The sequence below is a fragment of the Brachycentrus maculatus genome, unplaced genomic scaffold (genome assembly GCF_059751285.1).
Source record: "Brachycentrus maculatus isolate JH-2025_06_01 unplaced genomic scaffold, ASM5975128v1 h1tg000226l, whole genome shotgun sequence".
Taxonomy (NCBI): Eukaryota; Metazoa; Arthropoda; class Insecta; order Trichoptera; family Brachycentridae; genus Brachycentrus; species Brachycentrus maculatus.
In genome coordinates, this window is record NW_028280977.1 from 1,088,482 (window position 1) to 1,107,181 (window position 18,700).

An 18,700-nucleotide genomic window follows, 5' to 3' on the forward strand; every position below is an offset into this window, starting at 1 on the left:
ATATCGGTAACGCCAAAACCCGGTAACTGGTTAAATTAGGTATGAGTAGAAATCCTATCAATTTTACACTTGTATAATACAACTCAATGAGTTTCATTTCATTACATACGATTATTCATGACATTCCACAAAGTTAATGCCGAATCAATAAATAATACGGAAAAAAAAAACTTTAAGCCTACGTGTCGTATGTATTATTAAATATTTGAAAAAAACATTCGGAAAAATTTAAAAATCAAAAACTCATAATAGTAATTTCATTCACTTCCCTCTTTTTTGTATTTGCAAAAAAATCAAACAGAACTAACAAAAAATGAAAAAAAAGAAGGAAAAATCCTTTCGGTTCAGGAAAACAAGAATAAAATATTTATCTTATACAACTTTTAGGTAAAAGATAAAAAAAGGGTTTATGTCCTTCCATAGAGACTGTAAAAATGGACCCATAATGCAAATTTGACATTTCATATTCCATAGAAAAACATTGTTTATAAATACAAATACAAAATAAAATAATCAATTTACACCGGTGGTCGCTGTCAGATTAAAAAAAGAGATTCTTATTGATTCTTCGATATCTGAATAAAAACGATAAGATGAGTCGCCGTAAAAAAGTGAAGGTTGTAATAGTGTATTTAAAAATTCAAAATAACTGCTATGGTATTATTTAAAAATTTTGTTTATAATTTGTTTAGGGTTATGTTTGTATCATTAGTAAATCTTTTGCAGGTTGATGGTAAGGAGATGGAAGATAAATTAAAGGTCCCCGAGGATTCTGAATCCGATTATTCTGAAAAAAGTAAAATAGTCTCAAGCAGTCCGTTGCTTGTACAAGAACCACCTTCAACCAGAGCTCCATTGGACAATACTCCCAATGAGGAAACACCGCCTAAAAATGATGAAATACCAGTATCCGAAGAGAAGGTCGAAGAACCTGAAGAAGTCAATTACAGGGAAATGCCATCGGGGTAAGTGACTAATTTTTTGTAGTATTTTTGTTATTGTGCAATGTTTTTGATTGATAATTCCTGCATTAACACGTTGTCGGCGGGACACGGCATTTGCCGTTTTTCGCGGACAGTCGGTCAACTGCGGGACACGGCAAATGCCGTTTTTGTCGACTGTCGGTTATCGGCGGGAAACGGCAATATACGGGTTTGTTATCAGCGTGAAATAAAACGCATTGAAGGGTAATCTGCTACCTGGGTGCTAGGCGACAGTCTGTTGACGTTATTTGAGATGCCTTGTCCGGATTAGCTAGTGTGTCGCTTGTAAAGACATCGCCGGAATATCTAGAGTTTTTATGCAATCTCAATCTCCAGTTTAGTTTGAGTCATTTCAAGTATTGGACTATTTTTCATACCGCTCGCAGTTTAGAAACTGTGTCAATTTTAAGAAAGCGATATATTTTTGCGCTAATCGCGAAAAACGTCCGCTATAGGCTAGAGTCTATTGTTCGAAGCGCCCGACTACAATGTGTTAATATATCTTTATTAACCCTAGAATCATAATTTATTGTTTCTCAGGTGACTACTTAAAAATAAATTTGAACAAATTATTGGCACGCGATTTTTTCTTCAACCCCGTCCCTAATTAGTATCGATACTGATTATTGTCGTATACTAATCACATGTAACCTTATCACAAGTAATTGCAAACCCAACTCTAATCTTAACAATGTTTTGTGGCATCTCGCGCTCTACCAAACGTAAGCAAATCGAGCGCTTGTAAGCATCTCCCGCTCTACCAACAGTATGTTAAAGACATTTATATATATATATATATATATATATATATATATATATATATATATATATATATATATATATATATATGTATATATTTATATATTTTTTATATTTTTTATTATAAAAAAAAAAAAAGATATTTGTGTTCTTATTGTCAACAAAAATACTTAAATTTTGAACTATTTCTGTGAGCCTAAGCGGCTCATTATTAGAAATAGGTATCAAATTGTGATAGAGTGGGTTCGAACCGAGTAACTCAGACTCACGAGTCCGCGATATTAACCAATGGACCACCACTCGACACTGTATAGAGTATAATCAATATAATACAACAATTGCACCTTGTAAAATGTTTTATTACTGAATAAATAATAATAATACAAAACACAATATATTAATTAAGTATGTTTTTAGTCCGCCTCCATAGTGTAATGGTCAGCACGCTCGGCTACCATTCTGGAGGTCCCGGGTTCGATTCCCAGGGGAAGTCAAATAAATATAAGTGATTTTTTCACTCTAATATTTATTCAATATTACCCTGGACTGGTACCTGAAGCGGTGGGCTGATCACCTTTCCTTCGTGTGTTAGCGATCAAGATAACACTGTGTTTGTATAATGCAGTGCCCTATGCACCATTGGGGTGCAGATAAGGGTTTGAAAAAAAAATGTTTTTAAAACGATTTAATACGGGGACCGCCTTTCACTTTCTTCTGTTATATCCTTATTTTATTATTCTCGTATATTATGTTTGTAAAAACCTGATTGAAAATCATCGATCATATTTCTTTTGATTGTTTTGGAAAAGATCCTTCTTCTTCTTTGTGTACCGTGTTAAGTCCCCCCAACGTTGGCTTTCACTGTGGCAAAGGTTTCGCGATCCTACGCCATCTGGAATAACTGGAAAAGATGCAAATTTTTTGATATGACGTTTGGTAATGTAACTTGTTTAATATTTCAGTCTCGAGGGTGCAGCGTTCCAATCCCGCTTACCGTTTGACCGTCTCTCTTCTTTGGAAGCGGGCTGTTTCCCAGATATGACTGGACCAACATTGCATGTGTTCATTCAAATTAGAAATCGCCTCTTGAGAATGTGGGTGGAGAATCCTAAACTACAACTCACTGCTGAGAATGCTATTCAAAATATGGAGGTAAATATTTTATTTTTTTATTATTTAATATGGATACAAAAGTTTTTAAACAAATTTTAATTCATTTTCTAAACATTTCTGCTCACAATCTTTCAATTAAAAACACAGTTCTCTTCAATAAAGAGACTGAGCCCTTTTGCTCTGAGAGGGACTAACACTTGTTGATTATGTTTGTTGGTAATACAATTTGTTTTTTTCCCCTTTTTTAATTTTTTTTTGTTCTTAGATTAACACATATAAAACTAATTTAATTCATTTTTTAGCGTTTTGATGTAGAAAGGTTGTCGAAGGACTTTGTTCTGTTGAAATTGTTTGGCATTGCATTTTGGTATTGTAAAGTCATGTTTATATCTCAAAGAGGAACTTTTATAATTAGCAATTTTCACCCTTAAATAGTTGGAGAGTTGCAGTTTTTTTAAAAATAGTTTCTACATTTGTTACCTTTGGGCTACTTTTTTTTTTTAGACATAAGTAGCTTCTTTAAATTTATAATTCATATAGTACATACTTATTGTTAACATTTTTTATTAATTTTTTGTTTTTGTTTTTTATTTTATGTTAAAATCAAAAACTTGTAGTTTATATGTATTTGCATTTTTATAAAAAAAAATTAATTTGTCACGAAAAACATAAAAAAAAAAGATTTAGTTACTAGTAAACATATTTAGATGGTATCGTCATTGCTAACATGAAAATAGGATATATACAATTTCAATAAGTATCAGATATTAATTACGTATGATAACTGTAGCATCAATAATGGGCGCGGGTCTAAATACCCTTTTTTGTTTCACCTTATTATGTAATACATAATTATGAAATTGCCTTGTAGGCCCCATACGATAATGACCCGGGATTACTGAATCGAGTACACAGCTTTTTGGAGAGGCACGGTTTCATCAACTATGGAATTTATAAAAGACTTACTCCGATTCCAACACCCAGCAAAGGCAAAACCGCTCCTAAAGTAATCATCATTGGTGCAGGTAATGAAAACATATTTTGTAATTCAATAAATTATGTGCTAAAATTATAACAGTTATATGACTGAGTTATGTCATAAACAACAAATATTTGATTTTTCTTTTCTAAGCATTAATTGCACAACTTCTTAAATCAAGGAATAAGTTGGCAAAATTATACAATATCGTAATTCTCAACTCCTCCTTTGAATTGTATATTTTTTTTTTTGTGTAGTATCCATGTAATAAATGAAACATTAAATTATAAATCAAATATTGCGGAAAAAAACTGTTAAGTTGTGTTAAAAAAAAATGTGAATTGGTTAAATTTGAAACCTTGACATTTTGAAATATAAATTTCTGGCAGTGAAACGAAAACATCAGAATTGTAGAGAAATATGAAATAATTTCATAAATTGATTCGGCAGTAATATCGTATAATGTTTAATTTAAGTTTTACTTGGTAAATATCACTATTTCTCCCTCTTCATCCTTTAACATCCCAAGGACACAACTCTAAAATTTAGCTTAGCTTCACATATGGTGTTTGAAAATTATGCGGAAAGCATGAAAACACATCTCACAATGGATTTTAAGAAAAAGTGGTATTTACGGAGTAAAATTTAAATTAAAAATATATTATTACACATGCTTCCATGCATTCCTCGCCATTTGAAAATGATGTGAAATGCATGGAAATATGTGTCACAATAGATTTTAAGAAATATAAGTATTTACCATATGAAATAGTTTACTAACTTTCTAAAACACTTTTTATACCGTTTGGTAAACAAATAATAAATCTTTATACTTACTGTTACATATCTGAATCTGGAGCACAGTACTGATAACCCTGCCATCATATAATTACAATTATTATTGTCACAATTCCATGCAGTTGCCATACACCTCCTGGGTGCAGATAGATACACCATCTAGTTCAGGCATGGGGAACCTGCGGCCTTAAGGCCGCATGCGGCCTTTTGGCTATTCTTGTGCGGCCTTTTGACTGATGCCATTTTTTTGTAAATAGGCATTTCTTCCATATTTTTTTAATTGCATTTTTAACAATTTATATTGTGATATAATTAAAATATTTAGTTTATAGTGGGGGTGTCAAAGTTTTCTTTACTGCGGCCTCATGTTGAATGAGTTAAGTGAATGTGGCCTTTTGAAATAGAAAGGTTCCCCATGCCTTATCTAGTTGAAAGGTGTTCCATATCTATGTGAGAGGGGATTAGACTGATCACCTCGCTTGCATGTAATTTACAATCAAAATGGATTAATGGTTTTCTAAACATTTCTCTTCCTTATAGGAGTGTCTGGTCTTGCCGCCGGAAGGCAGCTTCAATCGACAGGATGTGAAGTGATTATACTGGAAGGGAGGGACAGAGTGGGGGGAAGAGTTGTTACGTACAGGAAAGGCCCCTTTGTTGCTGATCTGGGTATATATATTTTAATCCTTACAGTATTGAATGCATTTCTTTAATTTTAATTTTTTCAATTAATTTATTTGGGTTAACAACAGCAACATATACAAAACAAAACATTAAAAGAATATACATTAAATAAAGCCAATACTAGTTAACCATAGAAACACAAAAAAATAGTACAGAATATTTAGTGTAGATCTAGCAAATTAACGCGTATCTATGAGAGGGGGAATGTGTATGTGTGAAGCGTGTAAGGGGGTGTGTGATTTTGATTCTAGTGGAGACATACATGAGATAGATTAACCCTTAGAGTGCGAACCGTCGATATATCGACTCTCTATTAATGCGTATAAAGTGCGGAGCGTCGGAATACCGACTATTGCGCAATTTGATTTAGGTATCGACCTATACGGACGTGTCCTAGCGCGCGCATGTATAATGTTTTTAATAAGTTAATAACATTTATAAATAACCATTTAAAATTATATTGCTGTGAATTTAACATTGATTTTTGTATTTTTTTAAGTAAAGTTTTTTATTACTACCTACGAAATGTCAAATTCGTCAAGTAGTGATGATGAAAATCAATTAGCAATTTATGTGAAATATGTGAAAATAAGCTCAGCACGGTGAGGGTTAAAGATCCTCAGAGGACAATATGCTCACCATTCGACTTTTAAACATAAATTTTCCGCAGTTGAAAACGTCAACTTGGCTAAAACATGAGTTATACATGTAATCATCAATAAATATATATTATTATGTAACCTTAATTTATTTCAATGTTTCAACAAAATTCTATTACAGGTGCAATGGTTGTGACTGGTCTGGGGGGCAATCCTGTCACAACGCTCTCTCTGCAGATGGATATGGAGCTGCACAAAATTAAGCAGAAGTGCCCTCTTTATGAAGCCACCGGGAACCAAGTCCCAAAGCACAAAGATGAAATGGTACTTCATTTGTCTTTTAGCCTTGAAATTTTTCAATTAACATGTCTTATACCCACTCAAAAAAAAAAACCTTAATAATATTCAATGTGTTTTATAGAATTCCCTCTCGAAAACAACATTCAATGTGGATGGGATTGGGAATTATGATAAGATTTCTTTTAAAAACCCATTATTTTTATTCTTCTTCTATACATGTCAAAAAACTAACTAACTAAGGACGTTTGTCCACTACACGGAATGTTACCGTCCGGCACTTCAGTTAGCGTTTTAAATCGACAATTGGCTTGGATTGGCATGTGCTTTTGTCAATATTTTTTCGGATCGGTGCTCTTGATCGGTGCGTGAACACGTTGAGCGTAAATCCGATCACGCCAAACTGTCATAGTCACTTTCATTTTTCAAAACCGGACAGCCGGACGGTGAAATCCCGTGTAGTGGATGCCCTATTGATCATGCTGTTTCATCGCAGGGGTTTCAATCTCTCTTTGTAAACAATCTTAGTTTCTTTCACATTCATGCATCTCCTCATACTTACCCGTCAATTATTCCGACTCTTGACCTGACTACTTTTAAGAATTTAAAATATTTGACCATGCCAAGTTTACTCTGGTTTTCCTCTGCTCCTGTTTCCAGCTACATTCGCCTCATAAATTCGTTTTACTATTCTTTCATCACACAACTATGATACAAGATTTACACACAACGAAGGTTTAATAGTCCCAAGAATTAACAATAAATATGGGAGTCAAACACTGCAATATATCGTTCCAAACATTTTAAATTCGTTGCTGAAAAAAGTAACAGGTCAAAATAAAATATGGAACAGAGGCAAAATAAAGGAATTTGTGTGTATATGTATTAGGTTAAAATGGATGTAAAAAGAACTCCACCGATAAGACACAAAAGGAGACTTGGTGGGTCTCTGCAAAAAATATTTTTAATGTGTTAAAAATTATTCTTTAAATAAATGTATACTATTTATTTAAATAAAACAAATTGTTTCACATGCCCAAATCATCTTGATACACATACATGTATATGTATACATACAACATTTTGCATATTGTATTACATTTTTACTCAATTGTCATGTCCTTTTTCCAATGATTTATGATAATTGTGACATTACAGGTGGAACGTGAATTCAATAGACTTTTAGATGCGACCTCTTACATATCGCATCAGGTGGATTACAACTACTTCGGTAATACGCCAGTCTCCTTAGGACAGGCTCTGGAGTGGGTGATCAAACTGCAGCAGAAAAATGTTAAGCAGAAACAGTGCCAACATTTGAAATCCGTCATTGAGTTGCAGGATAGCATTAAAGAAAATCAAGCTAGGTATTTTATAATGCTTTTATCATCTACGGATTTTGAAACTGATTTTATTTACTTGCATCGTCAGTACAATATCGCATTTGGTTATCGTGCAAAAAGTTCTGGTGTTCATTATTGGCAAAATTACCAAGAAAATAGTTTGTAATACATTTTTTTATCATTTAATATGGTTTACAAAAGTTTTTTTTATAATTTATTTAAATTTTCTGAACATTTCTACTTACAATCTTAGAATTAGAAAGGCAGGCCTCTCCAATAAAGAGACTGAGCTCTTGTGCTTGAGAAGGACTTGCAGTTGTTAGCTATGTTTGTTGGTAATACAATTTATTTTTATTATCATTTAAAAAAACTGTTTTTTTTCTTTCTTATATTAACAAAAATTAAATATTTTTTTTACCATTTTTATGTCTTCTATTTTTTTTAAGTCTGTAGGAAGGTTATTAAAGTTCTTATTTCCCAAATATTCAAAGTTCTGTTGAAATTGTTTGGTATTGCATTTTGGTATTGTAAATTCATGTTTATATCTCAAAGATAAACTTTTATTAAGATTTAAGTAATTTTCACTCTTAAATAGTTGTAAAATAGCGATTTTTAAAAATAGTTTCTATTTTTGGGACATAGAATATTGAAAACAATAATTTTGTTAGAATTATACTACATTGAAATTTCATGTTACCTTATTATCAACTTTTAAGTTAGTTAATAATAAGGTAACCTGGACTGGTTAACTAACTAACTAAAGGTGGAATTGATGACCTTGCCATAATTTTTGTTTCATTAATATATTATTTTTTGACATCTCATCAAAGATGAAGAAGAATATGGAAGTCTGGGCGTTTACGGGGCTGACGACCGTCAAAGGCTGGTTTCATTGATTTTAAAGATTTTGTGAACAAGTATTTGGACACACTAAAAATTTTGTAATTTCATTAATATATTTTTTTAATGATTTGTTTTAAAATATTATGCACGGCACATCTGACAGTAATGTGTGTCTAAGCATGCACAGTATTTAATTTGTGAATATGGCAAATACAGGTCAAATCTCAGTATTACGAACTTCACGGGACCAAAAAAATATTTCGCTATAATGAAAATTCGTAACACTGGATGTATAGGATATGACACATTTTAAATTTATTTTATCGCTATATTAAACCCACTCTTAGAAAATTAAAATTATTTGTTACTGTTACACTATATGTACCCGATCTTCCGGCCAGTGATCAATACAATATAGGTACCTACCTACTACAGGGCACAACAGAAATGAAACTTTGATTTACAAACTGTGAGACTTTATTGAAAAAAAGAAATTTATAAGCAATGAAAGAAAAGTGAATTAAAAAGCAATTTAAAATAAGTTTTTAATTTTTGATTAAAAAAAAAAAACGAAAATTTTCTTTTGGACTTCTCAATGTTTTAAAATGAATTGTGACATCATTTTAAAAATTTGAAAAAAAAAGTTCGTTATTCTGAAATCGGCTTCCCTACATTGAATTTTGGTTCAGTACATTTTATATGCAAGTTTTCTGGGGACGAATTGCAGATTCGTTATACTGGAAATTTTGTTAATTCGGTATTCGGTACAAAGAGATTTGACCTGTACTACTATGCATCTGATAGGTCTTTCTAGAAAATAGTAATGTTAGAAATTTTTATTCAAACAATACATAAAAAAACAGTCCTAACTTTTAAAACCTTGTATGTAAATTCATTCTTTATTCAATAAAAATAGTTAAATATTATAGTTGCAACTAATTAGCAGTACGTTAATACAATACCCTTCTGAATTTGAATAGCATGGTTGTCAATTATGGGTTGAATGGTGAATGTTGTACAGTCTATGTTAAGATATCAATAAAGGCCTTAATGTATTTTTTAAGGATGCTGGAAACCTACGAACTTCTCAAGTCGATGAAAGTGGAGAAGGACATACTGGCCAAGTTGAAAGGAAACCCTAGCAGCGGCACGTGGGGTATCGTCCAAGAATTCAACTGGCGTCGCCTTCACAAGGAAATGTCTTCTCTCTGCAATAAGTATGATCAACTAACTGCCCAACTGAAGACAATTGAAGATAGTTTGGAGGAGCTAGAAGCTAATCCGCCTAGGTATGTAAAATCACATAAAATTGCTAAAATAATAATTAATATCAATTGGTCAAATAAATATAAGTAATTTTTTCACTCTAATATTTATTCAATATTTCCCTGGACTGGTACAAAAGCGGAGGGCTGATCACCTTTCCTTCATGTGTTAACAATCAAGATAACACTGCTTTTATATGATGCAGTGCCCTATGCACCATTCGGGTGTGGATAAGGGTTTAAAGACTACGAACTACTTATTACTTTATTTTACCATATTTAAGTGACAATTACTGCCATTATTAAGTGTGACATCATTAGTTGTTTAGTTGTTTCGACCATAAGGATTATATTTTCAAACCTTGAGACTCTTATTTTACAGAGTTTACTGTATCCTACTAATGAACTTCATACTGCAGGTGGGTAAACTGATACCGTGGGAACTTTGCTTTAACAGCTATGCTACCAGTTTTCCAAAACTATGTATATGCGTGATAATGTAACACATTACCAACTTACTGAGATGAATCATTTTGAAAGGCGAATTTTGCAAATCTTAATTATTAATTGAAATTATCGATACTACGAATTTCCATGAATTCAAAAAGAAACTGAAAAATCTTGTTATATACAGAAGGTTTTATTTGATATTTCTGTGGTTGTTAAAATACTTTTACAGGATCACAATTATTACTTGATTTGATATGGATAATGTAATAACTTGCATCCATATGTGTACTATTTTGTTTGCATCTGTAATATATAGGTAAGTAACTGACATGTCGCTCACTCTTTTCAAGAACGCCATAAATCAAAAATCGTCAATTTTCAGTTGTGCGTGTTTTCAGAATGCTCAGAAAATGTACTATATCCCAGTAAAAGAGGCATATTTTTGACTTAATATTTACCCGCTACAGGGCTGATAGTGTTGTTTTTGCATTTTGAAGAAAAGGTATTGTTTAATTATTTAAAAAAAAAAACTAAATATTTTTCAAATGGAGAAAAAACCTTCAGGTTGTAACAAAAAAGATCTGTTGCACTGTCAAAAGTTCAATAAGTGGCTTGATATTTATTTTTAATGCATTGTATTAATTTTTTAAACTTGAAAAACGTTCTCTGGAAAAATCAAGTTTTTTTATTTATGACGTTCTTGAAAGGAGTGAGCGATGTATGAGAATAGTGTAGAATACATTAGTTATGATTATGATTTATGTTTCTTGCTTGTAAGTCAATACAAGTGTAATTATAATAATGTATTTTGCTAATATTATAATACAATACATGTGTATTGTATTATAATATTCAATATTTCAATAGAATATTATGCCGAATACCAAACATAAAACTACACCGATTATACTGAATATGAATAATAACCAAATAGTCGATGCATCTCTAGTGTTCACCTCATGGTGAATTTGTGTCCTATTCAGAAATATGTTTTGAATGTTTTTTTTTTTACAGTTCGGTTTATTTGTCTGTACGAGATCGGCAGATACTGGATTGGCACTTTGCAAATTTGGAATTTGCAAACGCTACTCCGCTGGGAAATCTATCACTCAAGCACTGGGATCAAGATGATGACTTTGAATTCACAGGAAATCACTTAACAGGTTAGTGGATATATATTAACATATAGGGGAGAGGCTCGTACCTTGGTCCGTTTTTTTTCAAAGTCTCATAAAATGTTTAATTGATAAATTACCTCAATTTTTTTTACTGAACCGAAAAGATCGATTATTTAAAATCAAATTGTTAGAAGATACCATATGCTCATCATGCATAGTATACATAGGAATGACATTTTACAAAACCTCTTCTCTTGGCCCAAGGTACGGTACGGTCGTTTTTAGATTTTTCAGTTTTTTCAATTGTTGCGCGGTATGATCGATAATTCTGAAATTATCCGGAGTATTGGTCTGTATGTTCTCGATAGTTACCTAAACCGATGGTTATGCCTGTAGGAAGAGCTACCGCTATGTTGAACAATATCACATTGGATATTGATCTGTTCCATGTGTCCGAAGGAGTTTTCCGAAGCGGGATTCTTCTACACATTTAACAAGAGTCTTCTTGCTTACTTTTTAATTTGTTTTTTAATGTAAATGCCTTAAATGTTAGTTTGTATTGTATATATTAATATTATTATATTATTGAATAAATTAAATTGAATTCAATTGAATACGGTCCCGTACCTTGGTCATATAAAACTTGGTTCAGTAAAACTATTTATATAGTTTATAATGTGTTATATTTCTTAATTTTTTTCAATAATTAAAGGCATACAACTTCTTTGAATGCTTTTATAACCATTAAGTGAGAAAACAATATTGTAAAAATCAATCAATTTTCTTTGATTAAATTACGATTTTGAGGTAAGTAAACTCTTGGCTGAACTGATGGCTCCAATCACTGCTTATCAACTGTATTCCATATAAAACATATTGTTTTTCTCCTTGCCATCCTTAAATCACAAAAAAAGAAATGAATAAAAACGTCATTAAAAAAACATACTTTGGTCATGTCCCAAGGTACGGTATCCTGAGATGGCCCAAGGTACGGGACATATAGTAAAACAATTAAATTGAAAGTTACGTTTTTGAGGGTTTATTATTCTTGAATATAAGATGTTTTTTTAATAGCCAATGCAATCAGTAAACAGATGCATGCAAATAAGTAACAACAAATTCTTTGCCTTAAATTCAAATATTACCGGAGTGTTGGTTGAAAATTTTACTTTTGATGCACTAAATAGCCGGGAAATTAATAAACTCAACAAATCTTTTAGAAATGTTGACAAGTGTCTTTTGAAGAATAGTAGGAAAACAACATATTTTGAGTCAGTAATGTCCTCTATCGCTAAAAAAAAGACTTGTCAACCAGCCTTAGTATGGATCGTATTATATTACAAAACATTTTGTTCATTGTGATATTATTATCATTGCCTCTTAAATTTCAACTTTCAAATAAAACGCATTTTAGGCAGGTGAGGAGATAGAGGATGACTTTGTGTCAAATTATAAAGTGATCGGTAAAAACTGTACTTTTAAAATTTACAGCGGAGATGACCGGTCACGTAAAATGTTATAAAATCATTTATACAATAAAATTCCTACAGATTTTTTTTTATACAAATATTAAATATTGTTTTTATGAGAAGTATCCCTGTGAATTTTCTGTCTCCTACTGAAACATGGTGTATGTTTAAATTTGTAAGAAGGAGCCTTTTTGGGACTTAATTAAAAAAAAAAAAAAAGACTTTAGAAAATGCAGTACAGTACAACATCTCGCGACTTGCGTACATTTTCATTCGCGTAAATGCAGTCTGAATCTATCTTAGATAGGTACTGGCACAGACGCCTTGGCACTTACACAGAAGGGAGGGGAGAATGATATGTTAATATTAATTGCATATTTGCGTCCCTTATCAGTAAGTAACTCAAATGTCTGCGTTTGGCCAAAAAATTTGGACCTTTCCGTAATTTAAAAAGTACATTTTTATTTTACAAATAAATTATGCCCATTTTATTTCGAAATTTTATGTTTTTCTTGTTTTTTTCACCTACTTTTCTGTTTTAGTATGATAAAAATTGGGTTTATACCACATAATCGATTCTATGTTATACCGACGCAAAGGCATATAACTTTTTTGTTTATTTATTTTATATATTATCATAAATAAATACATGTACTTTAAAATTGAAATGTGAACAAAAATTTATGAATAAATAAATAACCAATGTTTTAACGAAAACCTTACAAAACCTTTTAAAAACAATTCTTTAAAAGAAATAATATAAAAAATATATCGCTCACTCCTTTCAACAATGTCATATATCGAAATTGTCAATTTTTAGTTTGCATGTTTTAGGAATGCCCAGAAAATGTACTATATCCCAGCAAAAGTGGCATATTTTTAATTTAATATTTACCCGCTCTAGGGCAGAAAGTGTTGTTTTTGCATTTTCAAGAAAAGCTATTGTTTTATTATTTTTTAAAAATATATTAAATATTTTTCAAATTAAAAAAAACATTCAGGTTTTACCTTAAAAGATCTGTTGCACAGTAAAAAGTTCCATAAGTGGCTTGATATTTATTTAAAAAACATTTTATTATATTTTTAAACTTTAAAAGCGATCTCCTGAAAAAAATCTAGTGTTTTTATTAATGACGTTGTTGAAAGGAGTGAGCGATATATGTATTTGGCAGTCACCCAGTGAGAGAATGTTTCTGCCAGTATCCAGTCTTATGTTTATTTACAAACATATGAACAAATAAATCAATTTTCATAGTTTTAATGCTGTTTAGCTTGATTATTTTAGAGATTGGGACTGCAATTCTTGAATTAGGTTAAGAAAATCCTTCCTTCCTTTTCCATGTTCGCTCCCTAGGTGGAGCATATGGCCAACACGAGTCGTCTCCAAGTCACTCTGTCACGCGCCATCTCCTTGGCTTCCTCCCAGGTCAGTCCGGCGTCTCGAAGTTCCGCTGAGTATAGTCGGTGAATGGTCGTCAGCGGCCTTCCGGGGCGCCGGAATCCTCGGGGTTGGAAGAAGAGACATGAGGGGTTGATGCCCTCAGGTGGCATTCTAAGGACATGTCCCAACCATGTCCACCTTCTTCTCTTCAGGACTTCCAGTATGAGGGGCTGTTGAGTTCCTCTCCTCACATCGTCATTCCTGACGAAGTCATACCACTTTATACCCAGCATTCGCCTCAGGCATCTATTTTCAAAACTTGCCAGTTTCTTGCTTTGAGCTTTGGTGAGGTGCCACGACTCACATCCGTACAGCAACACTGTGAGGATGCAGGCGTTAAAGAGACGACACTTGGTTTTTGTCGAGTAAAGCAGTGAGTCCCAGACATTGCGCATTTTATTGAATATAGCTCCTGCCATTCCGAGCCGTACATTCAGTTCCTTCTGGACACTACCATCCTCCACCATGAGTGTTCCAAGGTATCTGAAGGTGTCGACTCGAACGAGCGCTCGTCCCTCACAAGTAAGATGTTGATCTCGGTCCGGACAGGCTGAGTTGCACATGACATTGGTCTTTTTGGCGTTCACTCTTAGGCCTAACCGAGCGGAGTTTATTTGGAGGGAGTCAATTATATCTTGCAGGGCTCCGATCGATGTATCTATTAGAACTGCATCGTCCGCATATTCTAAATCGCATAATTTCTGAGCAGGACTCACTGCAATTCCTCGATCCGGTGGAAAATAGGGTTGATATATTGGGTGGGGAGTTGAATTCCAGCCTGTATCAAGCTGATTAGGTTGTTATCCTTCTCTCTTGTGAGAGGACACTGAAATAAAGTACTACTAAGCTGTATTTTATCATTTCATCATCATCAAAAAATCAGCGTTTGATTTAACATTTAAAACATGTATTATTTTACACAATTGTTACATAAAATTATTGATTAATTTATAAATTTGTTTATAAAAATAAATAATGTGTCGGGTTGTGGTCTCGTGGTTAGTGTCGCGGACACTTAAATCATAGTTTCTCGGTTCGAACCCACTCTACCACAATTTGATACCTATTTCTAATAATGAGCCGCCTAGGCTCACAGAAATAGTAAATAATAAAAACACAAATATTTCTCTTTTAAAATATACATATATATATATAAATATATATATTATATATATATATATATATATATATATATATAAATATATATATATATATATATATATATATATATATATATATATATATATATATATATATATATATATATATATATATATATATATATATATATATATATATATACAGTATCTACTCAATGAATTAGGGCCACCCATTATTTTTTTGAATACTCTGAAATCTTTTGGATTATTATATTTATTTTACATAAATAATTTAAGTTTTCTATTGACATCTAATATCATGTATATTACCTTCAATAATATGTAAAATACACCTGGATTATTTAAGCCTTTACAAAATTTCATACCCTTTTTCTGAGAAAGGTCTCTAATTAGCACAGGTAGACAGATAGTTGAAAGTTCAAAAAATAGTCCTATCTCATTTATTAGTGATGTTTCTTGAGTTCTGGTTGTTGTTTTGTTCAGAGAGGTTATATAGTTATCGTGTCTTGTGAAAAAAACTTGATTTTTAATTTTTGTTCATAAAGTAAAAAATTTTGTTGTAAACACAAGAGTTTTTTTTGAAAAGGACAAAATGGGAAAAAGTAAAGACATTTCTGAGGAAAAAAAGTCTAGTGTTATAGTGCTACTGAAATTAGGAATACTATCTAATAGAGAAATTTCAAAAAAAGAAAACGTTTCTCGTCAAACAGTGGACAGAATTTCAAAATCAATAAAAAATCAGCCACCCGCCACCAGCAATCGGCGAAAGAACTGTCGTAGGATTAGAAAAACAACACCGAGGACTGATCGAAAAATCGTTCAAAGTGCCTTAGAAAACCGTAGTGCATCAGCAAAAACATTAAAAATAAAATTGGAAGAAGAGGGTATAAATATATCGGTATCAACACTGAGGCGACGTCTTTACGAAGTAAATCTGAAATGCAGGCGCCCTGTAAAAGTACCAAAATTGACACCACGAATGAAAGCGGATCGATTAAAATGAGCCAGGCTACATCGAAATTACTCGGTAGATGATTGGAAAAAGGTATTTATTTAAATTGAATTTTCAACATATCATTTTAGTAAATAAGCTTATATTTGAATTAAACTTAAATTTTCATTATTTTTCAGGTCATCTTTAGTGATGAGTGCCGGTTAGAAGCCGTGACAGAGAGCCGTCGATTCGTCAGGAGAACACCAATGGAACGTTACAATGAGGCCTGTGTGGTAAAAGTTATCAAACACCCCCCTGCAACAATGATATGGTCATGTATTATTAACAATTTACCTGGGCCGTTGTTTTTCGTGGAAGGAACAATGAACCAAAATTCCTATAAGCAGGTCCTCGAACGAATTTTATTGCCCTTCTACCATACACTCGACCCAACAGAAGGTCCATACACCTTCATGCAGGATGGGGCACCTTGCCACCGGGCTAAATCAATAATAAAATTTTTGTCTAACAAAAATCTGCCTTTGCTCCCCTGGCCTGGAAATTCTCCGGACCTTAACCCTATAGAAAACGTATGGAGCATGTTAAAAATAAGGTATACTCATTTCCAAATCCGACAGTAGACTGTCTAAAAAAAAATATTCAAAAAAATTGGTCAGAAGACGAAGAAATAAAAAACATGATAAAACAGTGCATTTTAAGTATGCCAAAAAGAATTGAGGCAGTTATTTCTTCCAAAGGTGGAAATACTAAATACTAACTATATTTATATGAAAATTTATGCATAATTTAAGCGTAATAAAGTGTTCATGTGTAAATAAAATTCAATGTTGTTTTATTCAAGGTTTTCTCTGAGTTATTCCTGTTTGAATTGAGAAATTGCGCGAAATTCTGCGTGGCCCTAATTCATTGAGTAGATACTGTATATATATATATATATATATATATATATATATATATATATATATATATATATATATATATATATATATATATATATATATATATATATATATATATATATATATATATATATATATATATATATATATATATATATATATATATATATATATTATATGATAAATATCTTTGTTTTCGCTTTAATTCGATTTAGATTATGAAGTGTGAAACAAATGATAAAATATCGATTTCTTTGTTTTACTGGGATATGCACCAGTGAATCGAGAACCCGTTTCTCGGAACTACAAAGCCAAACTGACACTTTTAATGCTCAATCATGCTGCTACCACGTTATAGTTTGATCGTGGTCGGGAATTTTGTGATTTAATTCGAGTTTAATGTGAACAATGGGTGGAGAGAGAATCCGCTTCATCTATTCGAGGAATTGAACCGCTAACTCGATCCAGTCAATCGTGGAAATGTGCCCAGTATTAATACTGAAATACCGGAGAAATATATTCAGTTAAAAAACCGCAATTAGCTTTGATAAATTTTGTTCCCAACTTTTGGAGGTGTCCAAATAGAAGTTATTTTACATCTCAAGATAGATGATGAAGAATATGGAAGTCTGAGTATTTACAGGGCTAAGGATCTGTCATAGGATGGTTAAGTGATCACTTCACACGCGTGTAAAATACGTTTCCCGGCATGTAAAATAATCTGGTTTTGGATTTTTCAAACAAACAAAAAGGTCTCTGATAAATAACAACTTTATTAATTCAATCATAGATGGCTGTTGTGAACTCAATTGCGGAACGTCTTGAGATTGTTCATATACGTATGGCATCCAAAATTTGAGGAGCGTGGTTGTTGTCGATCGTGGGTAGAATGGTGAATGTTACACGTGTGTAAAGTGATCACTTAACCAGCCTATGACAGGTCTTAAGCCCTGTAAATACCCAGACTTCCATATTTTTCTTCATCTTTATTGAGATTTCGGTAAATTTTGACCATAATTACGATTTTTGGATTAAATTGTAGCCACTGGCAATGAAATTGCAAAAATGACTGCTGACATACTGACTTTATATATTTGAGAGTGCACACTTAAATATCCCACTCACCGTATTCAAAAGCCCCGAAAATGCTTATCCGAGATTTCATAGCGTTGTACAAAACCACTCTTCGACATGGCTTGCATTCGTCCTATTGGGACCAAAGGAGACAACCATTATTAATACCTAATAAAAGTAACATTACAGTAATAATTAGAGGTCCCACTTACCGCCTTGAAAAGCCTTGAAAATGTTTATCCGAGATTCCACAGCGTTGTATAAAACCATTGTTCGACATGGTTTACATTCGTCCTATTGGGACCCAAGGTGACAACCCTTATCGATACTTAATAAAAATAACCATTACAATAATAATTAGAGGCCCCAGTCATTGCCTTGAAAGGCCTTGAAAATGTTTATTCGAGATTTCACAGCGCCATATAAAACGAGTGTATATAATGTGTTCGACATGGTTTGCATTGGTCCCATATGATATACCACAGGTGATACAGCCGTAATTAGATTTGC

General features: G+C 32.4%; 1 protein-coding gene across 1 annotated transcript; it reads left to right on the plus strand.

The window, feature by feature from the left end:
• Nucleotides 1–470: 470 nt before the first annotated feature.
• LOC148306797 (lysine-specific histone demethylase 1A-like) lies at nt 471–11,281 on the plus strand. The gene is made up of 9 exons (XM_088264407.1): nt 471–617; nt 727–965; nt 2,705–2,894; nt 3,727–3,880; nt 5,173–5,301; nt 6,097–6,239; nt 7,371–7,579; nt 9,463–9,687; nt 11,128–11,281. The coding sequence occupies exons 1-9, from the start codon at nt 594–596 to the stop codon at nt 11,279–11,281; spliced, it is 1,467 nt and encodes a 488-aa protein (XP_088120533.1). The 5' UTR covers nt 471–593.
• Nucleotides 11,282–18,700: the final 7,419 nt, after the last annotated feature.